The 25,213-nt window shown below is 35.5% G+C and overlaps 1 protein-coding gene across 2 annotated transcripts; it reads left to right on the top strand.

Annotated features, from left to right (window-relative positions):
- Nucleotides 1–3,038: 3,038 nt before the first annotated feature.
- On the top strand, nt 3,039–24,682 carry MS3_00006031 (uncharacterized protein). Of its 2 annotated transcripts, XM_051214127.1 has the most exons (14): nt 3,039–3,137; nt 3,186–3,240; nt 3,277–3,537; nt 4,584–4,638; nt 4,675–14,358; nt 17,014–17,158; nt 17,195–17,408; nt 17,690–17,782; nt 19,552–19,602; nt 20,217–20,281; nt 20,581–20,647; nt 21,688–21,765; nt 23,090–23,238; nt 23,789–24,682. In XM_051214127.1, the coding sequence occupies exons 9-14, from the start codon at nt 19,578–19,580 to the stop codon at nt 23,804–23,806; spliced, it is 402 nt and encodes a 133-aa protein (XP_051067257.1). In that variant the 5' UTR covers nt 3,039–3,137; nt 3,186–3,240; nt 3,277–3,537; nt 4,584–4,638; nt 4,675–14,358; nt 17,014–17,158; nt 17,195–17,408; nt 17,690–17,782; nt 19,552–19,577; the 3' UTR covers nt 23,807–24,682. The 2 variants fall into 2 exon arrangements, with proteins under 2 accessions (XP_051067257.1, XP_051067258.1); XM_051214128.1 differs by lacking the exons at nt 17,014–17,158; nt 17,195–17,408; nt 17,690–17,782; ... (4 more) ...; nt 23,090–23,238; nt 23,789–24,682 and having other exon boundaries at nt 3,186–4,638; nt 4,675–4,948.
- The last annotated feature ends 531 nt before the right edge of the window (nt 24,683–25,213 follow it).

The raw sequence follows: 25,213 nt of genomic DNA, 5'->3' as shown, positions 1-25,213 counted from the left end.
TTCAAATGACATCTCATCCATTTGGCGCCATATCATCGCCGTTTTTGGGCGAACTTTGCCTTGAATAAGACGGCCCAAATATTCTCTGACGGTTATGATGGTTATGTCGTAGATGCTGTTAAGAATAATTTCCATGTTGATGATTGCTTGGTATCTTTTCCCACTTGTGATCAAGCAAAGAGTTTCGTTAAGCAGACAAGTGAATTATTATGTAGAGGAGGTTTCAAACTAAAGAAATGAGTTACCAACTCGGAGGAGGTAAGGACCATCTTGCCTGATGTATGTAAAGAACAGTCCTTGATAGAAATGTCAACGGATTACGACACTACTCATCGAACCCTAGGTGTAGAATGGGATTTTAAACAAGATGTATTTAAGTTTTACTTTGATGCACCGGAAAGGCCTCTGACTAGGAGAGGTATTTTATCTATAGTTTCTTCTCTGTTCGATCCTCTGAGTATAAATGCTCCGGTCTGTCTTACTGCCAAACTTCTCTTGCAAAAATTATGTAGGTCCCAAATAGGCTGGGATCAGCCTCTCAACGATCCATACATGTCCGCGTGGCTAGGCTGGGTAAGTTTTATGCGTCAGATAGGTCACGTCACGGTAGCTCGAGGTATCAAGAGGAGAATCGGCGAACCCGACGCGAAAGTGGAATCGCACTTGTTCAGTGATGCTTCAGAGGTAGGTCATGGAGCAGTTGCGTACGCACGAGTCAGCTATTTGAAGGAGCCACCGTATTGTATCTTGCTGTACAGCAAGTCTAGGGTAGCACCTATCAGACAAGTCACTATACCGAGACTTGAGATGGCGGCAGCGGTGTTAAGTGTGAGGCTTAGTGAAGTATTACGGAGAAGTCTGCCTAATTTTTTCTGCGAAGTAAACTTCCATACAGATTCCATGATAGTGTTATACTACATTAAGAATATTGAGAACCGATATAGCACCTATATAGCCAACCGCCTCGCTGTGGTGCACCAGTATACGAAGGTTGAACAATGGAATTATGTAAAGTCGTCACAGAATCCAGCTGATTGGACATCAAGAGGTATACAAAAAATGACTGATCTGGAATCTTGGTTCAAATGTCGTACCTTACTGCATGGCAAGTTCTGTACAACAATCACCGACTGTCCGGAACCTACTCCTGACGATATTGAGTTTAGAAAAACTGCTGTGGTTAACTTGAGTAGTATAAAGCACAACATGTCACCTATTCTCTCTTATTACTCCGAGTGGTTGAAATTAGTCAGGGCCGTAGCCTGGCTTAGAAGGTTCATAGAATTTCTGATGGTGCTTCGTTCACCGAGTCATGAAGGATCCGTTCATCTAGGATGTTTGAAGGTCAAAGAACTTGTCATCGCCAAGCGTAAAATTTTGTTGATGGTTCAGAAAGAAGTGTATGGAGAAATACTTAGTGGATTTAAAAACAATGGTAAAGTAGTTAGTCACAATGATCTGAAGGGCTTATCACCGATAATGCTTGATGGGTTACTCTGTGTTGGAGGCCGACTAAGCTACTCAGATTTCTCAAATGCCTTTAAACATCCAATAATATTGCCCAGTCGACACTTAGTGACAGAAATGATAATTAGACATTATCATAAGGAACAAGGGCACACAGGAACGTCACAAGTACTGGCCACGATTCGAAAAAGGTATTGGATAATAAAAGGAACCAGCACGGTTAAGAGAGTGATAGGAAAGTGTGTGACATTCCGGCGGTATACGATGGTTACAGGGCAACAATTGATGGCACCACTTCCAGCTTGTAGAGTGCAACAAGGATGGTATAGCTTCTCAGCCGTGGGAGTAGACTACTTTGGACCCCTTTTTGTCAAAAGAGGAAGATCATTAGAAAAAAGATATGGATGTGTATTTACTTGCTTGCAAACCCGAGCAGTACATATTGAAATGACACATAGTTTGAATACTGATTCGTTTATAATGGCCTTGTTACGTTTTATTGGAAAAAGAGGGAAACCTGCCGAAATTTACAGTGACAATGGGTCAAATTTCGTGGGTGCGGTCTCTGAATTAAGGAGATTTGTGCAACAGTTGAATCAACAGAAAATAGACAAAGAACTGTCAGCTAGACACATTCAGTGGCATTTTAACCCGCCCTCATCCAGCCACAGGGGTGGAGTTTGGGAAAGGATGATTAGTTCCATACGCCGACTGTTATTGTTGATAACTAGAGAGCAGACTCTAACCGATGAGACTTTAAACACTTATTTGATCGAGATTGAAAGGATATTGAACGATCGACCCTTAACTCCGGTCGTTCAAGATGCTAACGATAAACTAGCTTTGTCGCCAAATATTTTGTTATTATTGAGAGAATGTGACGGGATAGTCGAAGAAGGTAGCATCAGAGATAAATCTGACAAACGTTGGAAACAGATTATTCATCTTGCTAATGTGTTTTGGAAAAGGTGGTTAAGAGAGTATTTACCGTCCCTACAAAAACGTCAAAAGTGGTTAGTTGAACACCGTACTTTTCAGAAAAGGGATGTAGTGATCGTAGCTTCGGACATATCGACTCGTGGAAAATGGCCCTTAGGCATAGTTGAAGATTGTGAAATAGATGACGACGGAAGAGTTAGAACAGTGGTTGTTCGTACGAACGATGGATTAGTCAGGAGAGATATACGTAGATTATGCCTCCTTGAAGGCTCGAATTAGTTCCTCGTATTATCAGTTTAGGTAGGTCAAGTAGGTGTACTGCTGTAAGTCCTACTCGTTCCTATAGTGTAATATGTTATATAATGAACCATGGCCGTAGGCATCAAGGTAGCTTGTGTTGTATGGAGTGATTTTGGTGGCAGGTGTAAGGCCCATTTTGAATGTTTTGTGTGTTGGTGAAAATCCCTCCATGTATATACTTGTACTTTGTTCCTATTGATCCCCTTAGTTGTACATTGTTGTGTTTTGGTTATATCTGAACTGTTAATACTTGTATTTTTTATTATAGTTTTTGTTTTTATTACGCATTCACTAAGTTCGTGTTTCTTCCTGAACTGCATCTGTGTTGTTTTACTTGACACTTGTTCTTGGCGGTAGCCATATTGATTTGTTCCTCCTGTTGTATGTGATCTATCCAGTCAGGATAGAATAACGTTCATTTGTTGTGACTGGTAATTTTTCCTCATCTTCTATCAACTTCTTTATTTATTGTAATTTAGATTTGATTGATTGAACAATCATTGGTTGAATAGCCGGGTAATAATATTTGTTTAGGTAACGATTTACATTTAAATTTATGATGAGTTATAGAACCGCTATTTACCCGATTACTTGTTTTGATTTCGACGGGAAAGGGCGCGTGTCTGAGGTCCTCGGTCGGTTATTCTTCAACATCCAAACTGTAGTTTGGATCCTATAGTTCTAAACAACTATTACTTTGCCGAAATCCTTTGGTAATCGTTCGCGGATTTTCTGGAAATAATTGGTCGTTTCGCTTATAATGCCATTTAATCGTCGAAGGGAATCAAGCTCAAAGTTCGTCGATGTTAATAAAGAATCCCCTATTGTCAAGCAAGTGTCTTTTGACGTCCTTGAGGGTCATGGTTTAAGACTCAAATAGGGTTGATTATCATGGTAGTGATTCTAGTCTTAATTCAATGTCAGATGACGTAAATAATCTTAGTTTAAAGGAGAAGCAAGGGCCTAAATTACCAGGAAAGAGCATGTTGCCTATAGTTCATGTTGTTGGCCCAGAACTATCAAAGTTTGAACTGAGTTATTTCGATAGAGAGCCAAGAGGATACTGGAAGTTTATAAGGCAATTTGAGACGTATGTAGCATCAAGAGTCACGGACGTTAGCCAGCGCTTGCTCTATTTGATACATAATTGTAAGGGCAAGGCTAAAACAGCTATTGAAGGTTGCGTCATGATGGAGGCATCCTCTGGCTATAAAAGAGCAAGGAAGATTTTAAAACGTTTATTCGGACAGTCTCACGTAATTGCTCGAGAAACACTAGAGGACTTATTCAGTGCTGTGAATTTTGAGTATATTGACGGGGACCAACTATCAAACTTGGCTATTAAAATGGAAAACTGTGCTATGGTCTTGGAACAGATGAATTATACTTCTGATCTAAATTCCTTAGTTACTTTGGAAAGAATAGTGAGACTCCTGCCTCAACCTATGCAAGCCCAGTGGGCGGACTGGGTGGACGAATTGACTGAAGATAACAGACAACCGACCTTCGACGAGCTCACTCAGTTTATCGCATCGCGTGCGAGAGTGGCTTGTAGTAGATTAGGACGGTTATCAAACCGTTCAAGAAAAGGACATAACGTAAAACGAACTGTCACGTGCAATCAGAGCAAGGAAATAGTTCGACAACGAAAACTAAATGCAGTATGTGTTCCTACGACCATGCCATTGATAAATGTCCACAGTTCTTAGCGCTTACAGTTCAAGACCGATGGTCTCACGCTAAAAGCAAGGGTATCTGTTTCGTCTGTCTTAGACAAGGACATAAAGTTAAGGAATGTAAGCTGACAAAACGTTCATTTGTTGTGACTGGTAATTTTTCCTCATCTTCTATCAACTTCTTTATTTATTGTAATTTAGATTTGATTGATTGAACAATCATTGGTTGAATAGCCGGGTAATAATATTTGTTTAGGTAACGATTTACATTTAAATTTATGATGAGTTATAGAACCGCTATTTACCCGATTACTTGTTTTGATTTCGACGGGAAAGGGCGCGTATCTGAGGGCCTCGATCAGTTATTTTTCAACATCCAAACCGTATTTTCGATCCTACAGGGATGGCCTTACATCTTCTCTGCAAGAAGTGTGAACATGGAATTCACGTTGAAGCTTTGATATTCCGTCGCCTTTGAAAAGTGTGTTTACGAAAAATATTCCGAAATTCTACCTCTTAATTGTCTTCAATATTATCGTTGAATATTAGAACCGTCATTCACCCAATTACTTTGTTTTGACTTTAGTCGGGCAAGGGCGCGTATCTAGCCCAACTAGACAGCTATTCTTCAGTCCAAACCTTTGTTTGGATCTTACAGTTTATATGAAAGAGCTACATTAGCCGGCATTGAGCATAAACATACGTCATTATAATAGCTACTGAAATATATGATTGTTGGTTTACATTTGCATTTTGAATTATTCTAATTCAAACACAGAATTATTCATCGAATAACATTAAGGTTGAATGAAGAAAGCTAACGTTCTATGTATGACATACTTTGCAACGTGAAATCATGGTTCACCCATAATAATAATAATAATCTCTAGTGGATTATATTTCAAATAAACCTCACCTGTACACACAACTTCGCACTGGTTCAGCAGTAGTGCGTAGAAATTTTGTAAATAATTGTCACAAATATTGAAGTGATGATACTGACACTGATTTTGATCCAGTTCGTTTCAAAACAACAGGGTTTGATATATCTCCTCACTAACAATCAGCAGGATTGGAATGGGTTAAACTGCCGTTCATAAGCAGGTATGGCCTTACAACTTCGCTGCAAGAAGTGTGAACATGCAATTGACGTTGAAGTTTTGATATTCCGTCGCGTTTGAACAGTGTGTTTACGAAACATACTCCGAATATCTGCCTCTTAATTGTCTTCAATATTATCGTTGACAATGCGGTCAACTTATTTTATACACAAAACAACTTGGTAATGACAACTGTGATGGAGTACATGAATTTTCCGTTCTAACCTGTTGAGAGCCGAGTTCAAATATGACAGCTTTGCTCAATTTCCGCTGAAAGCTGAAAGGAAGTAGTAGTACTCTGTGACAAAATAGAGGGTTTTTACAAAACTATGGAAATGAAGTGAAACGGGCAAAATTGAGAAACTCAGTTTCTCATGCTCTGAGTATGGGGAGTAATTCGGTCCGTCCCATATCCTCAGGAGACATGAGACTATTCACTGAAGAAACAACTCATGATGAGCTGAATATAATCCGACAAACCCCTCTGAAGTATGAGTTGACATTTCACCATTCTATCTATTAATTATAACCTCACATAATAGAATATTATTCATTATTTCGACTCAATATCACAACAGTTCTTCCACTTGAATGAGTTCGAATACCATTGCTATTAATGTAAAACTTCTCTGATTAACCAGAGGCTACTAGCCGTCCAATAAATCACACATAAAACCCACTGTACAGCTTCATCTACCCATATCGTCAGGAAGAAAACTAGAGTCATTTAAACGTCGCCATTCGTTTCAGTGCTAACTAATTGGTGATACTAAGTGAGATAGTGGTGACTGACTTTAGTTCCACAGTCATTATCACTGGTTATTTGTTGCATTGATTGTCATCATTTTGTCATATCTATTATGGTCAACTGGACACTCAGCTTTTACACCTCTATTTAACTCAAGACTTTAGTGAGTTTCACAGCTAGAAAGTATGTTTGAAGTGATCTAGAAGATAATAATGTTCAACAAGAAGACGTTATTCTCGATGAACCGTATCACTTTGACATGAACACAACATGCACTACTTTCGTCCTCTCAAATCTGTTCACATAAACGACTGTTACTTGACGATTCAGTCAGGAATACGTGTTTGAATATCACATAGAATCATCACATTTACTATTTGTGTTCTTCTAATCTAATATGCGTTTTCACATATGAAACATATTTCTCAAGGTTAACACAAACGATGATGATGATAATAATAGTGTACACTATGTGAGAGTGTGATTTTGAGAAACATCAGTCTGATGACCTCAGTTGTTGTATGTAGAAATGTTAATGATTGTACTATATTGTTGTTTACCACAATATTTTAACTAATTAATTAAACAATATGGTTTACTCTTTTGTATGATGAGCCTGATATAAATGTTGATTATCATAAGGAATGTTGCTTAGTAATGATCCTTTGTCTCTGTCGACGTATCCGAATTCACATATTTAGTTGGCGTTATTGGGTAGATATTTTGATTAGGGTAGGTAGTGTTTGCTGTTTGTAGTCTGTCGGGAGAAATCCGTGAATGTGAGTTTCTTGGTGTTTGGTGAAGGTCAATTCAGTTTATTTGCGCTTCTGGAGAATCCAAAACTCCTCGTGTGATCCAAGAAATACATACACTATCGCCACTCAAAATGCTACTGTTGGTGGATGTAGTTTATAAAGGACTTGAAATTAAAACCTGATATCGATTTCATCGCCGGCGAAGTTGCTAAGTGAATTGTCTCTCAAAATAACGTGATTATCTATAATATACCTAGCGAAATCACCCTTTGGATTTGTGTGTGAGTGTGTAAGGAATTTGGTTTTAAAAATACAGTTGAACTTCAAGACAGTTCATACGAATGTATTCACCCTAATGTAATGCGCCATATGTAGAAGTACCCTATCTTGTTTAAATTCGATTCACGTTTATTTGTTGAATAGCTGAAGGGATCCGAACGGTTATTCAGTACACTTACAAAGTCTAGGATTGAACGTATCGTCTCGGATGAAACCGCTGATCAAAGAGTCGCGCAATAGCGTACCTCAAACGAACGTAATGCTGTTGAGATTACAACAAATCCTTCCTCATCAGCATGAGGACCCACTTATGCTGTTAAACTGTCTCATGTTCGCCAACACTCTGAATTACCAATGAAGAATGCTAAATTGCCTCATATGCATGTAGTGACCTCAGGCAACCAATGCATGTACAATGGCGACATTAATTCGAAATCTTCCAGTAAAACACTAGAAACTCATGCCCAACTACCTAGTTCTAACGTGAAATCTCTTAAAAGCAGTTAAGATTAAAACGTCTGTACCATGTTATAAGAAAGTATATACAGAACCTTCTGGTTCCAGTCCTAATCGCAAGAATATTACAATGTCTTTAGCGTACAATAATTTGCACACCGACATCATGTTTTACTTTAATAATAATTGAGGTTCCGGTTCTCACGATGACTCATTGTTCGTGCGTACACTACTAAGAATAAGCTCGTGATATGCTATGAGTGGTTGCACATAAAGTTTGATTTAGCAATTCAGGAAACAGAACGTTTTCATCCCCATTATATGCACGTTTATCTACAACAAGTTGGTGACTAACGATGTCAAAACTTTAGAAACGTCAAAGTATAGCATTTAGACAAGATATCACTGGTTACGTTGGGACAAAACCAAATTAAAGAAGTCGAGGTGACAAGTAATACAAGATCGACTTCCAAAAATCGGTTATGAGAATCATAGATGATATTTCAGCGAGTAGTTAGTTAGAAAGTTCGTCACTAACAATTTTTCTAATAATCTTAGAGATGATTGCAGTAATGTTTATGGGCCGATAATTGTTCATGTCAATCTTATCTCTAACGTGGTTCAATAATATGCGGTTTCACAACAATAAGGATAAGTGGTGCACATGTGCTCCAAGGTCGTGAGGGAACAAATTGTGTATGAGTCAATCATCGGTCAACGGCTACCATGAGACTGCATCACCTGACGTTTCTCCACTGCCTTGTGCAAGCAAGCAGTATCACAGCCCACACAGAAAACAAGTAAATTGTGTGGCACATATGTATTCTGTGCCCATTTACCAGTTACTAGTCACCCACATAACTCTTGACTCAGTGCCACTCAGTAATTATTACCATTCGTATAAATACCACAGAGGAGGTCTGCTATAATTTCGGGGCGTATATGAAAGTGCTGTTATACAGGATGCATCGCAAATAAAATTGTTGAGTTACTTTAACGCGTTTATTGAAGAGGAGAATTACGTTTCGCACTTCTGAGCTGGCATTAATTGCTAACAACAACTCAATAATGGCTTTTAACCTGTGCTTCTCTCTAATTTGGTTAAAAACTATTGTTATTTGCTCAATTGTCGCGAGCTGACAATCAGATAGAATGTGTCGATGGCATCCTAGAGACCAAAGCATGAGAAAAAGTTATCCAAGTCTGAGAAGTTAACCAGTGGGCTGGGGACGTCCCAAGCAGCATGCTTATAGTACGTATATAGATGGAGTTTTGTCTGGCTCGGTTATCAGAGGGATGGATAGGGAGGGCACAGAGAACTGCTTTGTGGGTCCTCATGCTGATGAGGAAGGATTTGTTGTAATCTGAACAATATTATGTTCGTTTGAGGTATGCTATTGCGCGACTCTTTGATCAGCGGTTTCATCCGAGACGATACGTTCAATCCTAGACTTTGTAAGTGTACTGAATAACCGTTCGGATCCCTTCAGCTATTCAACAAATAAACGTGAATCGAATTTAAACAAGATAGGGTACTTCTACATATGGCGCATTACATTAGGGTGAATACATTCGTATGAACTGTCTTGAAGTTCAACTGTATTTTTAAAACCAAATTCCTTACACACTCACACACAAATCCAAAGGGTGATTTCGCTAGGTATATTATAGATAATCACGTTATTTTGAGAGACAATTCACTTAGCAACTTCGCCGGCGATGAAATCGATATCAGGTTTTAATTTCAAGTCCTTTATAAACTACATCCACCAACAGTAGCATTTTGAGTGGCGATAGTGTATGTATTTCTTGGATCACACGAGGAGTTTTGGATTCTCCAGAAGCGCAAATAAACTGAATTGACCTTCACCAAACACCAAGAAACTCACATTCACGGATTTCTCCCGACAGACTACAAACAGCAAACACTACCTACCCTAATCAAAATATCTACCCAATAACGCCAACTAAATATGTGAATTCGGATACGTCGACAGAGACAAAGGATCATTACTAAGCAACATTCCTTATGATAATCAACATTTATATCAGGCTCATCATACAAAAGAGTAAACCATATTGTTTAATTAATTAGTTAAAATATTGTGGTAAACAACAATATAGTACAATCATTAACATTTCTACATACAACAACTGAGGTCATCAGACTGATGTTTCTCAAAATCACACTCTCACATAGTGTACACTATTATTATCATCATCATCGTTTGTGTTAACCTTGAGAAATATGTTTCATATGTGAAAACGCATATTAGATTAGAAGAACACAAATAGTAAATGTGATGATTCTATGTGATATTCAAACACGTATTCCTGACTGAATCGTCAAGTAACAGTCGTTTATGTGAACAGATTTGAGAGGACGAAAGTAGTGCATGTTGTGTTCATGTCAAAGTGATACGGTTCATCGAGAATAACGTCTTCTTGTTGAACATTATTATCTTCTAGATCACTTCAAACATACTTTCTAGCTGTGAAACTCACTAAAGTCTTGAGTTAAATAGAGGTGTAAAAGCTGAGTGTCCAGTTGACCATAATAGATATGACAAAATGATGACAATCAATGCAACAAATAACCAGTGATAATGACTGTGGAACTAAAGTCAGTCACCACTATCTCACTTAGTATCACCAATTAGTTAGCACTGAAACGAATGGCGACGTTTAAATGACTCTAGTTTTCTTCCTGACGATATGGGTAGATGAAGCTGTACAGTGGGTTTTATGTGTGATTTATTGGACGGCTAGTAGCCTCTGGTTAATCAGAGAAGTTTTACATTAATAGCAATGGTATTCGAACTCATTCAAGTGGAAGAACTGTTGTGATATTGAGTCGAAATAATGAATAATATTCTATTATGTGAGGTTATAATTAATAGATAGAATGGTGAAATGTCAACTCATACTTCAGAGGGGTTTGTCGGATTATATTCAGCTCATCATGAGTTGTTTCTTCAGTGAATAGTCTCATGTCTCCTGAGGATATGGGACGGACCGAATTACTCCCCATACTCAGAGCATGAGAAACTGAGTTTCTCAATTTTGCCCGTTTCACTTCATTTCCATAGTTTTGTAAAAACCCTCTATTTTGTCACAGAGTACTACTACTTCCTTTCAGCTTTCAGCGGAAATTGAGCAAAGCTGTCATATTTGAACTCGGCTCTCAACAGGTTAGAACGGAAAATTCATGTACTCCATCACAGTTGTCATTACCAAGTTGTTTTGTGTATAAAATAAGTTGACCGCATTGTCAACGATAATATTGAAGACAATTAAGAGGCAGATATTCGGAGTATGTTTCGTAAACACACTGTTCAAACGCGACGGAATATCAAAACTTCAACGTCAATTGCATGTTCACACTTCTTGCAGCGAAGTTGTAAGGCCATACCTGCTTATGAACGGCAGTTTAACCCATTCCAATCCTGCTGATTGTTAGTGAGGAGATATATCAAACCCTGTTGTTTTGAAACGAACTGGATCAAAATCAGTGTCAGTATCATCACTTCAATATTTGTGACAATTATTTACAAAATTTCTACGCACTACTGCTGAACCAGTGCGAAGTTGTGTGTACAGGTGAGGTTTATTTGAAATATAATCCACTAGAGATTATTATTATTATTATGGGTGAACCATGATTTCACGTTGCAAAGTATGTCATACATAGAACGTTAGCTTTCTTCATTCAACCTTAATGTTATTCGATGAATAATTCTGTGTTTGAATTAGAATAATTCAAAATGCAAATGTAAACCAACAATCATATATTTCAGTGGCTATTATAATGACGTATGTTTATGCTCAATGCCGGCTAATGTAGCTCTTTCATATAAACTGTAAGATCCAAACAAAGGTTTGGACTGAAGAATAGCTGTCTAGTTGGGCTAGATACGCGCCCTTGCCCGACTAAAGTCAAAACAAAGTAATTGGGTGAATGACGGTTCTAATATTCATCATAAATTTGAATGCACATCGTTACCTAAACAAATATGACCACACAGCTATCCAACCATTAATTTTTCAATTAATCAGATCTAGATTATAATAAATAAGGAAGTTGCTAAAGCATGCGAGAAAATTGCCAATCACAACAAATCAGTGTTATTCTATCCTGTCTGGCTAGATCACGCACAGATTCATTCAAAAGATAATATTTGGTTGCTTTATAACACAGAGTGTTTCCAATTCTGAAAGAGTGCCTCAATTCACAGTCAAAGAAAGGCACAGTTCCAGTCAATACAAACAACGCGATCAAGAGGAGGGACAAACCAATATATCTGCCGCCAAGACTAATTATCAAGTCAAACATCATAAATGCAGTCCAGGAAGAAACTCGAAAAGTTAGTGAAGGCGTAAGAAAAATAGAAACTCCAATGAAATACGAATATTAACAAGTCAAATGTAATCAAAACGTCTAACAAAATGTACAACTAAAGGAATCAATAGGAACAAACTCCAAGTGTATACATGGAGGGATTTTCACACACACAAAATCTTCAAAATTGATCTAACATAAAGCATTCCAAATGAAGTGGCAACCACAGACTTTAACAAAAATATGTTTATATTAGCTGAAACTGTACAGAATAAATGATCGTTGTGTCATTCTCTTCAGTTTCCACAGTTGTGTTATCCAGCTTATTCATCCGAAATCCGGTCAGATGTACAGCGATACCTATCGCTGAGAAAAGAATAACATGTGAATTGTAATAGGTCCACGTATCGAATGAAATTGTAAGGTTAATGATCAGAAATAAATATGGATTGGATAAATTTGAAGGACAGTAATGTAAAACATGTCAGAAAACTATGAATGACGTACAAATTGGTGAATGAGGTGGAGTAAATGCTGGATAAATTTCCTAATACGTTTCATCTTTATGAACATGTCTGAATGAGTATGAGCTATGAAAATACAAAGAGCATGTGGTTAAGTTCTTTTAGACCATAACCCTAGCTTCGATTCAGTGCATTCCTCAAGTCCTTCACTAAATGTAGTTTTATGGCTTTCTGATAACGGCACCACAGATTCACCTCTTCTATTTCCGGTGTACAGACGTTATTAAAGATTGAATTTCATCAATGATGAATTTCAAGATCCGCACTTTCTGACATCCACCTAACCAGATATCTCGAGTAAAACAACTAGGGTGTGAGTAGATACTTGGAGATGTATTTCGCTTATGGGTACCCATTTACTCATCCAGATATGGACACATGGTTGACTTATTTAAACAGACGATATACATACTCATTTACATACTCAATCACCCACACACAGCAACAGAATCACACTTGCACTCCTCAGTCAATAATGAAATAAGTTTCATGCATATTTTGATAGACTAAATATCCACATGTTGAGTAGTGAGAACTTTTCCTCCTCTGTTAGTTTATAAAACCAATTTCAACATGAAAAAACAGGCTGATGAAAGACGTTTATTTTCTTGAACAATTTGATCTACTTCTACTTCACTCAACTGTTCTTATTAACCTTAATGAATATTCAATGAAAACATACATTTGACCGACAGTAAAACGTATATACATTCAGAACAATGGGCTACGGTGAGTTCAGCTGTCAAAGTCTCCTGGTTTGTGCCGTGAAAACAAGAGTTGCGTGAAAATCACGTGATAATGAATGAATGACAGAACACGTGATTGACAGTATTCTATAGGTACGCAATTGCTGGAGAATGATGACACATGAATATATCTGTCCTGCCATAGTTCATTTGTCGTTTGAATATCGTAACAGTTACTCTTCATCGTTCAAAAATGAGTGATATGAGTTTGGATGACACGAGCAGCATTGGTTTTTCCGGAAGTAAGAGTAAATCTCACTGATGAATACCAACTCTCTTCAATAACCCCTGCCGAAAGACTACAATCATCGAAAACGAATCAAATTATCTCCTCGTAAACATCAACTGCATATACAATTTTGAAATAGCGGATGCTGACATAGGCGGCAGGCTATATAAATCTTCATCTACGATTGTTTACTTATGTAGAAACTCATTTTGATTCTGTTGCAAAATTAAGAAGAATTTCATTACCAAATATACTTCAAGACGTATTCTATGTTCTGCGAAATTCGATCACTAACATCTCACGATGATATCCGACTTCAATCAATACTTAACACAAACGTACATTTGGTCAACAGTCATATTCGTCTATACAGAATATCGGGTATAAATCAATTTATCTGTCACACTGAATGATATAAAACGATACACAGAACGTCATGAGGATTATGTGATCAATCATCTTGATGACAGTTTCATAGAAAGTGTTCATGGGACGTATTACCTAGTCGAGTCTTAAATCATCGGAATTATTACTGATAGTTTCATAGATTTATGAACTGCGGACGTACAAAATGGACAATTCTATAAGAACGCCTTCACTAAACTCATTTGAAATCAGATGATAAATGGAATCAGTGTTTATTCATATCTAAAGCAATACTTCCTGTAACATGAACGACAACATACTCGTTTTCTCTCCAGTTTCTCTTTAGAAAAATAGTACTCATCTGCAAAATGGAAATTTCATTCAACTTTGTTTCGTGGGCGTAAATGACGGTTTGTCATATAAAAGCATCATTAGTAAGTGAAATTCCTTATTATGTTCAAGATTTATATCAAGCACGTTACACAAAAGACAAAATCATATAATTTTTATTATTTAGATAGAACATGGTGATAAACAACATAGAAGTACATACATTGATGTTTCTACAAACAACAACTGAGGTCAACAGACTGACGTCACTTTAAAATCACATTCTTCGATAGTGTACACTAATAATATCATCATTATTTTTATTTTAAGAAGGATATTTCATATGTGTAAACGCATATTAGATAAAATGTGCTGAAGTTGTCGATGTGATGATGATATGTGATATACAGATACATATTTCTGCCTGAATCGTACAGGTTCAATAGAATTTCAAGAGTACATATGAAGCACGTGTTGTGTTCCAGTCAGATTATTATTGTTCATACAGGATAGTATGATCGTGATAGACAATATTACCTTGTAAATCACCTGAGCTATATGTTTCAGCCGTCGAACAGATTATGGTGTCGAGTAACATAGAGATGCAGGAGATGGGTGTTAAATATTTCAAAATAGAGAATACAAAAAGTGTAAACAATTAAACCAGCGAACAATCAACGTCTGATAATATGGAACTGAAATCATACATCGCTTTCTATCTGACAAGTACTATTTATCACAGTCATTTGACGTAGGTTTGAATCAATTCTTTTCAGCACATCACCATTTGTGCCTTCAGTGGATTTACGGGTTGATATAAATTTAGGCAGTTCCAAGCATCTGTTGATCGTTGAAAATTCGCTGATTGAGTTGCTCGCTAGGGCAAAATGTTCAAAATACGCTTTTAGATAATCTGGACAGTCTGTTTTACAAAATCTCAGATGTCATAAGTAGGTGAGCAAATATACAAGCAATTCATTCATACGCTTGAACTTAATGAGTAGTGTTTTTATTCTTGTTCAGCTTGTTTATCGGGTTAATTCTGTTCCCCCATGATAAAATTATGAATAAGTGTAGCTGAATTTCCCTTTATATAGCTGACCATAGTAAAATTTATATGCTACAATAAACATTATAAATCTGATAAGATCCCATTTATCCACACTTAATAGCCTGCACATTTTCCTGTTTTTGTCAAAACTGATGATCGTTGAAGCGTGGAGCACAATCTTATGTTCGACATTAGAACATACACACATTGGTAATAAGTAGAAGGAGCATATTAGTCTCCGTTGATGATGTAATGAAGAAGAAAGAGATCATTTAAGAAGAATTATCTTCTTCTGAATTAATGAAAAACACTGAAGTACAGCTCATGTAATCGACAAGTTGTTGAAAGGACTTTTTAAGAAAACTTCATTCATTAAGTAAACGAATGGTAGTGTTTAACATTCAAAATATGACGATCATTTGTGCTGTCATCGCAAGATTACATTGAAAAACTAACAGTATATTCTATCCAGATAAGGTATTGTAGGATTCTTATACTTTTGCTTGTATACATGGATTCTAATGCATTAATGTCTCGTTCTAACAAAAGATATATAAGGAGAGACACATAAAGCAAATGGGTGGTTAGTACCTAATAAGAGGACACCTGTGAGGATTTAGCTAGACATACATGTTTATCCACAACCCTAATTATAATGATCTCAAAACGTTCTCCGCACTCCTAGCTAACTGACTCGACCACTCACCGCAGTATATCAAAGTACCTTTCTTCAATGCTCATGAATGGATAATGGAGAACAGTACAGAGCAATAGGTTATATGCAAGAATTGAAAAGCTGTATTAGTTGACATGGCATAACGACAAAATCATGCTTTAAGTCATACTGTGTACTTGCAACGTACTTCATAACAACAATATGTAAAATACACATGTGGGCATAACGAGACATCACATTAAGCAGTTTATAATCTGACTCATACTCTTCCTGAGAACAATTACTGATTGACACTAAAACATACGCTGATATGTTTTCCTCTGGTAATTAGATCATGATGAACAACATGAAACGAGCGATGTATCATTGAACACAATTTTGATGTTGATCAATTCACGCAATTACGGTACAACTGTTTGTTCGACTACAGACTGTATTACCTGAGAAAATGACATTTTGTTTAGTGTCGAGATCTTTCTAAAATGAAACAATACACCCCTATTGTACCAAGAAAAGAAAACTGTTTGTATTTATTACTCAGACGTAAATATTCCCGAAATCTATTAACAGTCAGCAGTGCAATATGATGAAAAACTAGAATGGATGTGGTTTTGTTCACAAATTGCCATTTTATATTAAACGACTTAAGCAGTCGTTTGACAGAATGTGTTCATTGAAATAAAATTCATCAATAGGTATCAGGAATTTCAAACAACTGTGAATAAATTTCAGCTCATGTTCTCAACAGCCAGAAAAATATTGAATAAAGATGGTCTCATCTACATATATGATTGGTCGACAAAGAACATACGATCTTACCACATATATTCATCTTAATGGTCAGTTTGAATCATCGAATCAGTAGTAAACAACCTTACACCTAAAAAATCTATATAAACCGGACACTTTCTATTAAAATATGACTTACTACTTTGAACAAGAAGATGAGGTGAGTGTTGACTGAACATACGAACTCGAATTGAAAATCGATGCAACGAGATAACGTTGTTTATTTCATCTGAACCATTTTAGACACAACATTCTATCTTCTCAATCGATGTCATTTTTTCTAATTATCATCTGCCTTGCCGAGTTCTTCAAATGCCAGGATATTTGTGATCAACCTGAATGGACGACCTCGGGAAAAGTACTTTTTAAAAATAGTTCATATCACTATGTAAGTAGTCAGTTTGATCGTTATACACATACTCAGTCTCAGCATTACATGTATTTGCAGAGCATCAGTATTAATCAGCCTCAGCCAGCTGTGAGTACAAGTTTGGATAAATACACTGATCCTTTCGTAAGTCGAATACATTTTGTGATGAACGTACTTGTCTCTATGTTTACGATTTTTTAGACAGTAAGCCCGAAACTGTCGTTTAAATATTACAGTAGTCAGGTCGAACATCTCACTATTACTCCTGGTAAGTCAGTAATTTTCTTTGACCTCGAATTATAACTTCATTTTCTTGATAACATTTTTGTCCATGAATCCAAACTGATTCCATTTCTTTGTTGAATTAGTTTTATACTCCTAGAGACATGCAATAATTCTTTGAGTATCCTTTCTTCTTCAAATTGTGTCGATAATGTGATACTTTATAGCAATCCAGATGCAGTTCATGCAATTCATTTAAGTCTTTAGTTTATTTCATTCAATCTTAAATAATCAATGATGATTCATGTTTTCAATAAATAAATACAGAAGGCATAGGTATACACGGAGACGAATACCTCGGATATATTGATACTTTTATACCAACTAGTATACGTCCTCTATTTGCGATCTTGGATAAGAGTGAGTTCTTGTATTATTCAGTTATAATTTGTTTCGTTACTTATTCCCACACTTCATTTTACATAAATTATTCCCTATTTTACTTGACTATTACACAAGAGCTTATCAACACACGATGATTGTTTTGTTTGTGTGATTGTCGTGCCAGAACATGTGTGTTTCATAACACCTTTTGATTACCATCATGTGATAATATTAAACAAAACAGAGATTCACCTCAACATACAAACACATTGGAAGAGTAGAAATGACAAAACAAGTAGTGAAAATTCCCATTTTGCCATTAGGTAAATAAAGAAGGAACGAATTGAGCGAAGAAATTTCTTTTCAATTAGTTTTTCATCATGGCTCTACACTAATATATATACGTTTTACAATAATAATATAATACTCATCGAGTGGATACGTTACGTATTAATTACATAATGACATGTAAATTAACATTAATTAATTGGAAGAAAGAGGATTATTAATATTCAAAGTGATGAAGAAGTTGCTAAGTTGCGTAATGTAAGAAACAAAGAAGGAACAGAATTTTAACGGATGGTCAATAGGATGGTAGTTACGTAAGAATCAAGAGATGAATGTTGAAAAGTTATTAAGTTCAAAAGCAACAGAAATAAAATTACAAAAGTTTAAAAATTACAAAAATAACAAAAGTTTCAAAAAATTACAAAAAATGGAAGAAGTATGAAAAATAGTTCTTTTGAAGGAAATCTTAAACTGATGGCCAGGGCAGGGAAAGTGGTTGTACGAATCTCTTTTGTATGCAAAGGTCAGGTTTGTGAACATGGATTGCGATGGCTTCCGCAATGTGCAAGAGGCACACTCGTAAACCATGTGGCAAATTAGATGGGATATTGTAGATAACCTTAAAAGCTTTATTCAATTCTACTTGATGACCTGTGTCAACCAAGTGAGAGAGAATAGAACTTTTAATCACTTTTACCTGTCCTTTGTTTAACCACGACGGATGATGTTCAGTAACAAGTAGTGTTATTGTACGAGTGCTAATTACTAACTCTACAATCTATCAAGACTACAAGATAGCAGATATCGACATCGATACGATACGTCTTTGTAGACCAAATTAACCGGACTTATCACATGTGCAACAAGAAGCGATATTGTGAGAGACGTCATTTTTAATTATTGCAAACTATCGAGTCATATTTCATGTCTTCCAATACTTTTCTGGCATTTACTGTTTGCTTTTGTATTTGCTGTTTGTTTACCATCGAGTTTTGGACTCGATCTTTTCAATCACACTTGTACTATTACCAATTTTGAATACAGGCACTTCATGAAACGGCTGAGCAATGAAAGATTAATAATATTCTGTTATCATAAGATGGTTAACTCGAACTAGAACACCTAGAACACAAAGGTTAAAAACATCCGTTTTTGATGAGTTATCAGAACTGATTAATAACAGAATCCCAGAAAATGTTATTATATGGGTATTGTCAGTTAGATATTATTAGTGTGTACCACAGTTTGAATCTCCTGGCACAGATGCTACGGAGGTAAAATATACTTCTTAGTTGGGTCGATTGAGACATTTATCATACGGATGAAGGTGATAATATTTCTTGAACATTCCTCATGAGAGGTACTTGAGTATTTGACTATATCGGTTCAATGAATCTCAGAATGAAGATCAAAACTTGCATGCGAATGTAGTTCATGTTTAAACTTTCATTTATTGAAAGTGATAGATATTCATTATGCAGATATTTAAACATCCATTTCTATTTTCATTATTTCAGAGGAATTATTTGCTGTCAGATGGTTTATGAACAAAGAAATTGATGGTAGACGTAAGTCAACACATGTGGAATCTAAACACTTACATCTTCATTCGAAATGATTATTCATAGTTTGTCAGATTCAATTTGTGTCAGAAACTGAAGATGTAAGAATTTGTCACTTTTCAGAGAAATCAGGGTAGGATTATTTGTGAAATCCACTGATTGCTTGATGACGTTGAATAAGATTTGAAGAATAGTTGATGTGATCTGGAAGTCACTAAAGTTGATGAGTAAAATAAAGATCACTATGGTGGATAAATTTGGTCACAATCTTATTTCATTTGTGTGAAAACGAATTAAGAGATTGGTTGACGTTTACGGGCCTGAACTGAATTTGATGAACAGTTTCAGTTTGAAAATAAATACATTGTGTTGTATGTTTGTCACAAAATCAGTTCTATACTTAACACATTCATCTACCCATCCATTAATCTTATAGTCATTTCTAAATATTATCCATTGAAGTTTTAAAAATATCCCTAACACCATCTATCTAAGGCTGTTCGTTTCTTATCTACAACAAATAAACACTATGGTCGTATTCAGTTGATGGATTGAAATATCACGTCAATTGGTCATTGTTTTCACCCAAGTTACTAATATCGATGGTTTTCTAATTGTAGAATTTACAGCCGAGGTAACTTGCCTAATACATCCAAATGGGAAGATAGTTTTCTATTATGATAAAGTAAGTTGAACAATTGAATGCAAATGTAGTTTTATTTCAAGTACTTCAGATTAATCAACTATTTCGTGTTTATGAATACTGTCAAATACATAACTAGTTACATTGAACACGAGATGAATGTAGCAACATTCTGTAAAGTGCAAACAGAATATTTGACACTATTATTCAACCTTTGATGACACAACTTATTCAAGCACTTGTTAAAAACAATCAACAATTAGAAAATAAATCATCTCACTTTCATTTAGGAGGTTGTGTGTTGAAAGATCTTGACTCAAACTATCAACATTTTTTTTCAGGTTTCAACGGAAATTAAAGGAATTGAATGGAAACCGAAAATCGTCGGTAAATTTGGATGTGGAAGAAGTAAGAAACGTTTTAACGAATGTTTTCAGCACATTGATGTCAAGTTACTCGTATCATCAGTCATCTTTTTGTGTTATATTACTTTCTGTTTTTACGCTGGTTATCGGCACGTCAATAGAAAACATTCCTTTATTCTATCACAGTGATCTAATTTAGTCTCGTTACAGTTTATGTTAAAGATTTGATTTGTTTGTAAAATCAACTGATATAAATGTCATTGAAGTGTTGTGGATAATTGTGCAAAATGAAATTGATATGCGTCATGTAAAAGCACTGTTCAAATGTTATTGAATTGTGAATATTCAACGTTAGATCGATGTTCACACTCCTTGTAGGAAAATTGCAGTGTCACACTGATCGTGACTGTCGGTGAAAGTGTTTGATATTTGCGACTAGGGCTTTCGAACATAAGACTATTATTAGAAAATGGATTGAAATCCAAGTTTATATTTATTCAAATCAACAACTATCATAGTTGATGATGACACAGAAATGATTCAAAGTGAGATCGTTATGGTGTTGTTTCAGCTTTCTGTGATAAATTTCACCGACATTAGATTTCAATCATCACATATGCTTATACTCCCTTAAGCAGATATCTTGAGTAGAGCAACCAAGGTGTATGAATGTATTTACCCTCAGAGTGCGGATGGCTATTTTGATGGGGCTCAGTCTTATGGTTACCGATTGACGCATTCTGATGGGAACATATGAATGACGAGATTAAAGAAATCATATTTACACTCATTTATTCTTTAATTTACAGTACACAAATCACAGATTTAGTCCTCAATCTTCACCCCAAATAAGTGTGTTTTTGGTATGAAACAGAATTAAACGAATGGTACTGGTTGGACATTGATCGATTTTGATGTACTTTAATAAGTTTCGGGAATGCTAGATATTCAACAACTAATCTTCTATGAGACATTTCCTAATTCCTTGTTTAGACCACAAATTAAATGATGCAAATAACCTGTTGTATTTATAAACGAATGCAAAACTTTATGTGTCTTTTCTTGTTCAATATATCACACAAGATACAGTACGATCTGAAATAATTACTCCTGAAACATGGATCGAAAGTGGCACGATGGTGGAATATGAATTCATTGGAGGTACGTTTTAACTTATTTAATCAGTAATAACTATCTTCACTCTTGAAAACATCTTTTTTACATCAACGATTTGAATATTCCATGTATAATTGTATTCAACTATCAAATGATATCGAGCTATCTATCCTAAATGACGTCTCACTTACCATTAATGACTACACATCGATTCTTTTGTTGAATGATGAAAATGATTCAAAATCCAATTTGAACCAATATTGAAGTCTTCACTCTGATCAAAATGTGGCTTGACCACAAAGCAGCAAAACGATATATGAGATGATGTTGATTTTGAACAAGATTAAGTGTCTGTTAGTTAATTGAGCGTTGATGAGAAAGTGTCCGTATTTTCTATTGGTACATGTGAAATGAAATCTTGCTGAGGTAGTGCATTCGCAAAAGAAACAGTTAACGTAAATGCGAATGCTTCGTAAACGATTGTCTATTTTCTGAAACTTTTGCTTTGTCATACATATACGATAAATTGTAGGTATGGATAAGTCACGTCTCCAAAATACAATTTATCATAACCAGTTTAAGAATTATTTCCACATTCTGAAAATGTGTACCTTCTCATATATATGTACATTGAGTAAGTATAAACAGATATTAATTCACCATGTTTAAGTCTACTGAAATAATATTTTTAGTAGTGAGAGAATCATTCCATGATGGAATAATCAGATTGCCGTCAATATTCTTCGAATGAGATACTCCTTTCATCATCAATAAATCTTTATCGGTCCAACTAGTTTCATAGATTAACTGATAGCACGAAGCACAGAATGCAGTTTCATACTTTGATATCATCCATCACAGTAGGTCGACTGAAATCTCTTCAAGAATATCATCATTGATCATTATACTAACAATGTCAGACTCCGATTGTCGTTTGACTAGATCAACATAAATGAAACTCGATTTCACGTCTGAAAACAACTGAATTTCTTGAACTAAGTGCATTCATAAAACTGATATCATCTAAAGAAACTTTACAACAATGAAAAATTCAATGTAATATGCCCTGCTGAGTCCACTGACAGCATCGCGCGTACATGTCTGAATGTAAACAGTCATTAAAATCCATCATCTATACTTGACATTCAACATAGTTTCATTCAATTCAAACATGATGTCGCGAAACATGATTGAAATTGATGGCGCACTGAATATTGCATTATGCATCGTAGTGACAATTTTCCAGTGAGTGAAATTGTCACTTAACGCCAGAATCAGCATTATATCATTGGGTTATTGTTACAAGTTTTGTAATTCACTTACCTTTTGTTTGGTCACTTGTAATTAAATCATCTCATTCTTTTCACAGACTATTGTCCAAAATACACTTCACCTAAAGCATGCCAACAGGCAACAACATCGGATATATCTTGTTTTTGGTGTGATAATGCAAGCATATGCATTGATAGTACTGACCGGGATGCTCATCACATGAAAGTTAATAAATGCCGTGTTAAGGTTAGTACTTCTTAATATTCACAGGTCGTTTTTATTATTGGAAAACTACACATTCCGTGTACATCCATTCACCCGAAGAAACATTTTTTTCTTTATGAATAAAAAATAATTCTTATACTACCCTCAATGACTCAATTAAAGTTTTGTATACATTGACGTCAATTATTCACAAATGAGTACCGTGCTTTCTTTCTATGGAATGAGTAAACAATAGATGGAAGTGGTCATTGTCACTGATACTCGAAAAAAGTAATGATATTTCAGCTCATTGAAAGTGCGGTTATTTTAGAAACCTCTTATCTATATAGATTGTTGCAAAATACCGATGAAACCAGTTTGATTAAAGGAGCGTAATCTGTCGGAAATAATGTGTCATGTTTTTATAATGAGTGTAAGTAGACTTCATTGTTGATGTTCAGAACAAGGAATTCTGATTCTCAGCTAAGTAATTTGTAACAGAAAGCCCCAAGGAAACTACAAAAGAAACTAATCAACACTCGGTATATATTTGATATTTAGTAATAAATGTTAATATTTTGTTTTTCTTCAGAACACGACTAGTGAATAGAATGTAGAGAAGAAATCACTCCCGTACTTGTATATTGTGATTCCTTTAGTCATCACTTTCTTTGTTGTATGTGTTGGTTTAATAATTCGGAGATGGCTACATCAAAGAAAGTGAAGTAACAGATGATTCTCACAAATATCTTATAACTTTGTTTGATTATTCCAAATTGTTTCCATGTAGTACTTCTTTAGAACACTTTTCATATCATTATTCATTTCAATAGTTTGGACAATTTCTTTATGGAATTATGTACATTCTTATGATTGTTTACTTAACAACTTATGTAATTTTGTTGACAAAATATAGAAACTGGATTTTTACTGTTTGCGTTATTGTCTTCATCGAATAGAAACTGTGTAGCGGTAAATAAATCCCCGAAATAAATAGCTCAACAAGCCCTACAATCGCTAGCCAGATTAGATGAGACGATCTTCGATATATAAATAGCCTATCAAACATATCTTCGAACTTCGTCGCTTCTGACTTTTGATTTCACTTGGTGGATACGATTCATAATAGAAGGTGTTACTGGTTAAGGCGTTGTCAAACTACAACTACTTGTGGCATCTACAACTGACTTGTTTCGCGGAAGTTTGACAACATTTAATAATTGCAATGAACAATGAGTCCGTTGTGAATGTTTATTTCCAATGAAATCTCACTACTGAACAATATCATTCGGAATTAACTACAGCCATTGTTTTATACTGAGCGACCATGATAGCTTATGAATACAAATATAGGCACTTTTATTTTTTGCTATTTGATGACTTAACGTTCAGTAAAAGTTAGGCGACAAACTATTGTTAAATCGATGTTCTCAACACTGATTATGGTTCCTTCCATGATTTTGTTGTTGTCACGGACGGTATATGGTCAATTATTTCATTCAAAGCTTAATCTATAGATAGATATAAACTGAAGTTGTCATAATATGCTTCACATGAGACTCTGATGTTATGATTAAAGAACTGACAGTTGAGTATGTCAAGTGCTGTGGAAGGTTAAGAATTCAGCGTTGCACATTGATTTCCAGTTTTATTGGGCACATTTACATCACAGTTGGCGTTGATGATTTTTTTTATTCGACATCATTGTTGTGAAGTAAGCAACGTTGCTCATTTAAGAATATTTATCTACGGATTATCATTGATAAACTTTATCACTTTTGACAAGGATCGCCACTGTTTATCATCTGTTGAAACACACCTACTTAATATTAGGTTTAGGTCGATCTCCAGTCAGATTTCAGAAAGGATTGAAGAGCCTTGTCACTGAAATTTCAGGTGTTGCTGTCTGTCAGCATGACGTTTATTCTTGTGGTCAGCAATAAATATCGTTTGATCAGAAACTTACTTCTGTCCTCAGTCATCTGCTTGAGATAAGATATGTCGATAGTCTGAGTTG

Source organism: Schistosoma haematobium, chromosome 2 (genome assembly GCF_000699445.3).
Source record: "Schistosoma haematobium chromosome 2, whole genome shotgun sequence".
NCBI classification, from domain to species: domain Eukaryota; kingdom Metazoa; phylum Platyhelminthes; class Trematoda; order Strigeidida; family Schistosomatidae; genus Schistosoma; species Schistosoma haematobium.
This window is presented reverse-complemented; position numbering and strand designations above follow the sequence as displayed.

Coding starts and splice junctions, on each gene's coding strand:
- MS3_00006031 (XM_051214128.1), top strand. CDS start 3,624: ATGTCAGATGACGTAAATAATCTTAGTTTAAAGGAGAAGCAAGGGCCT.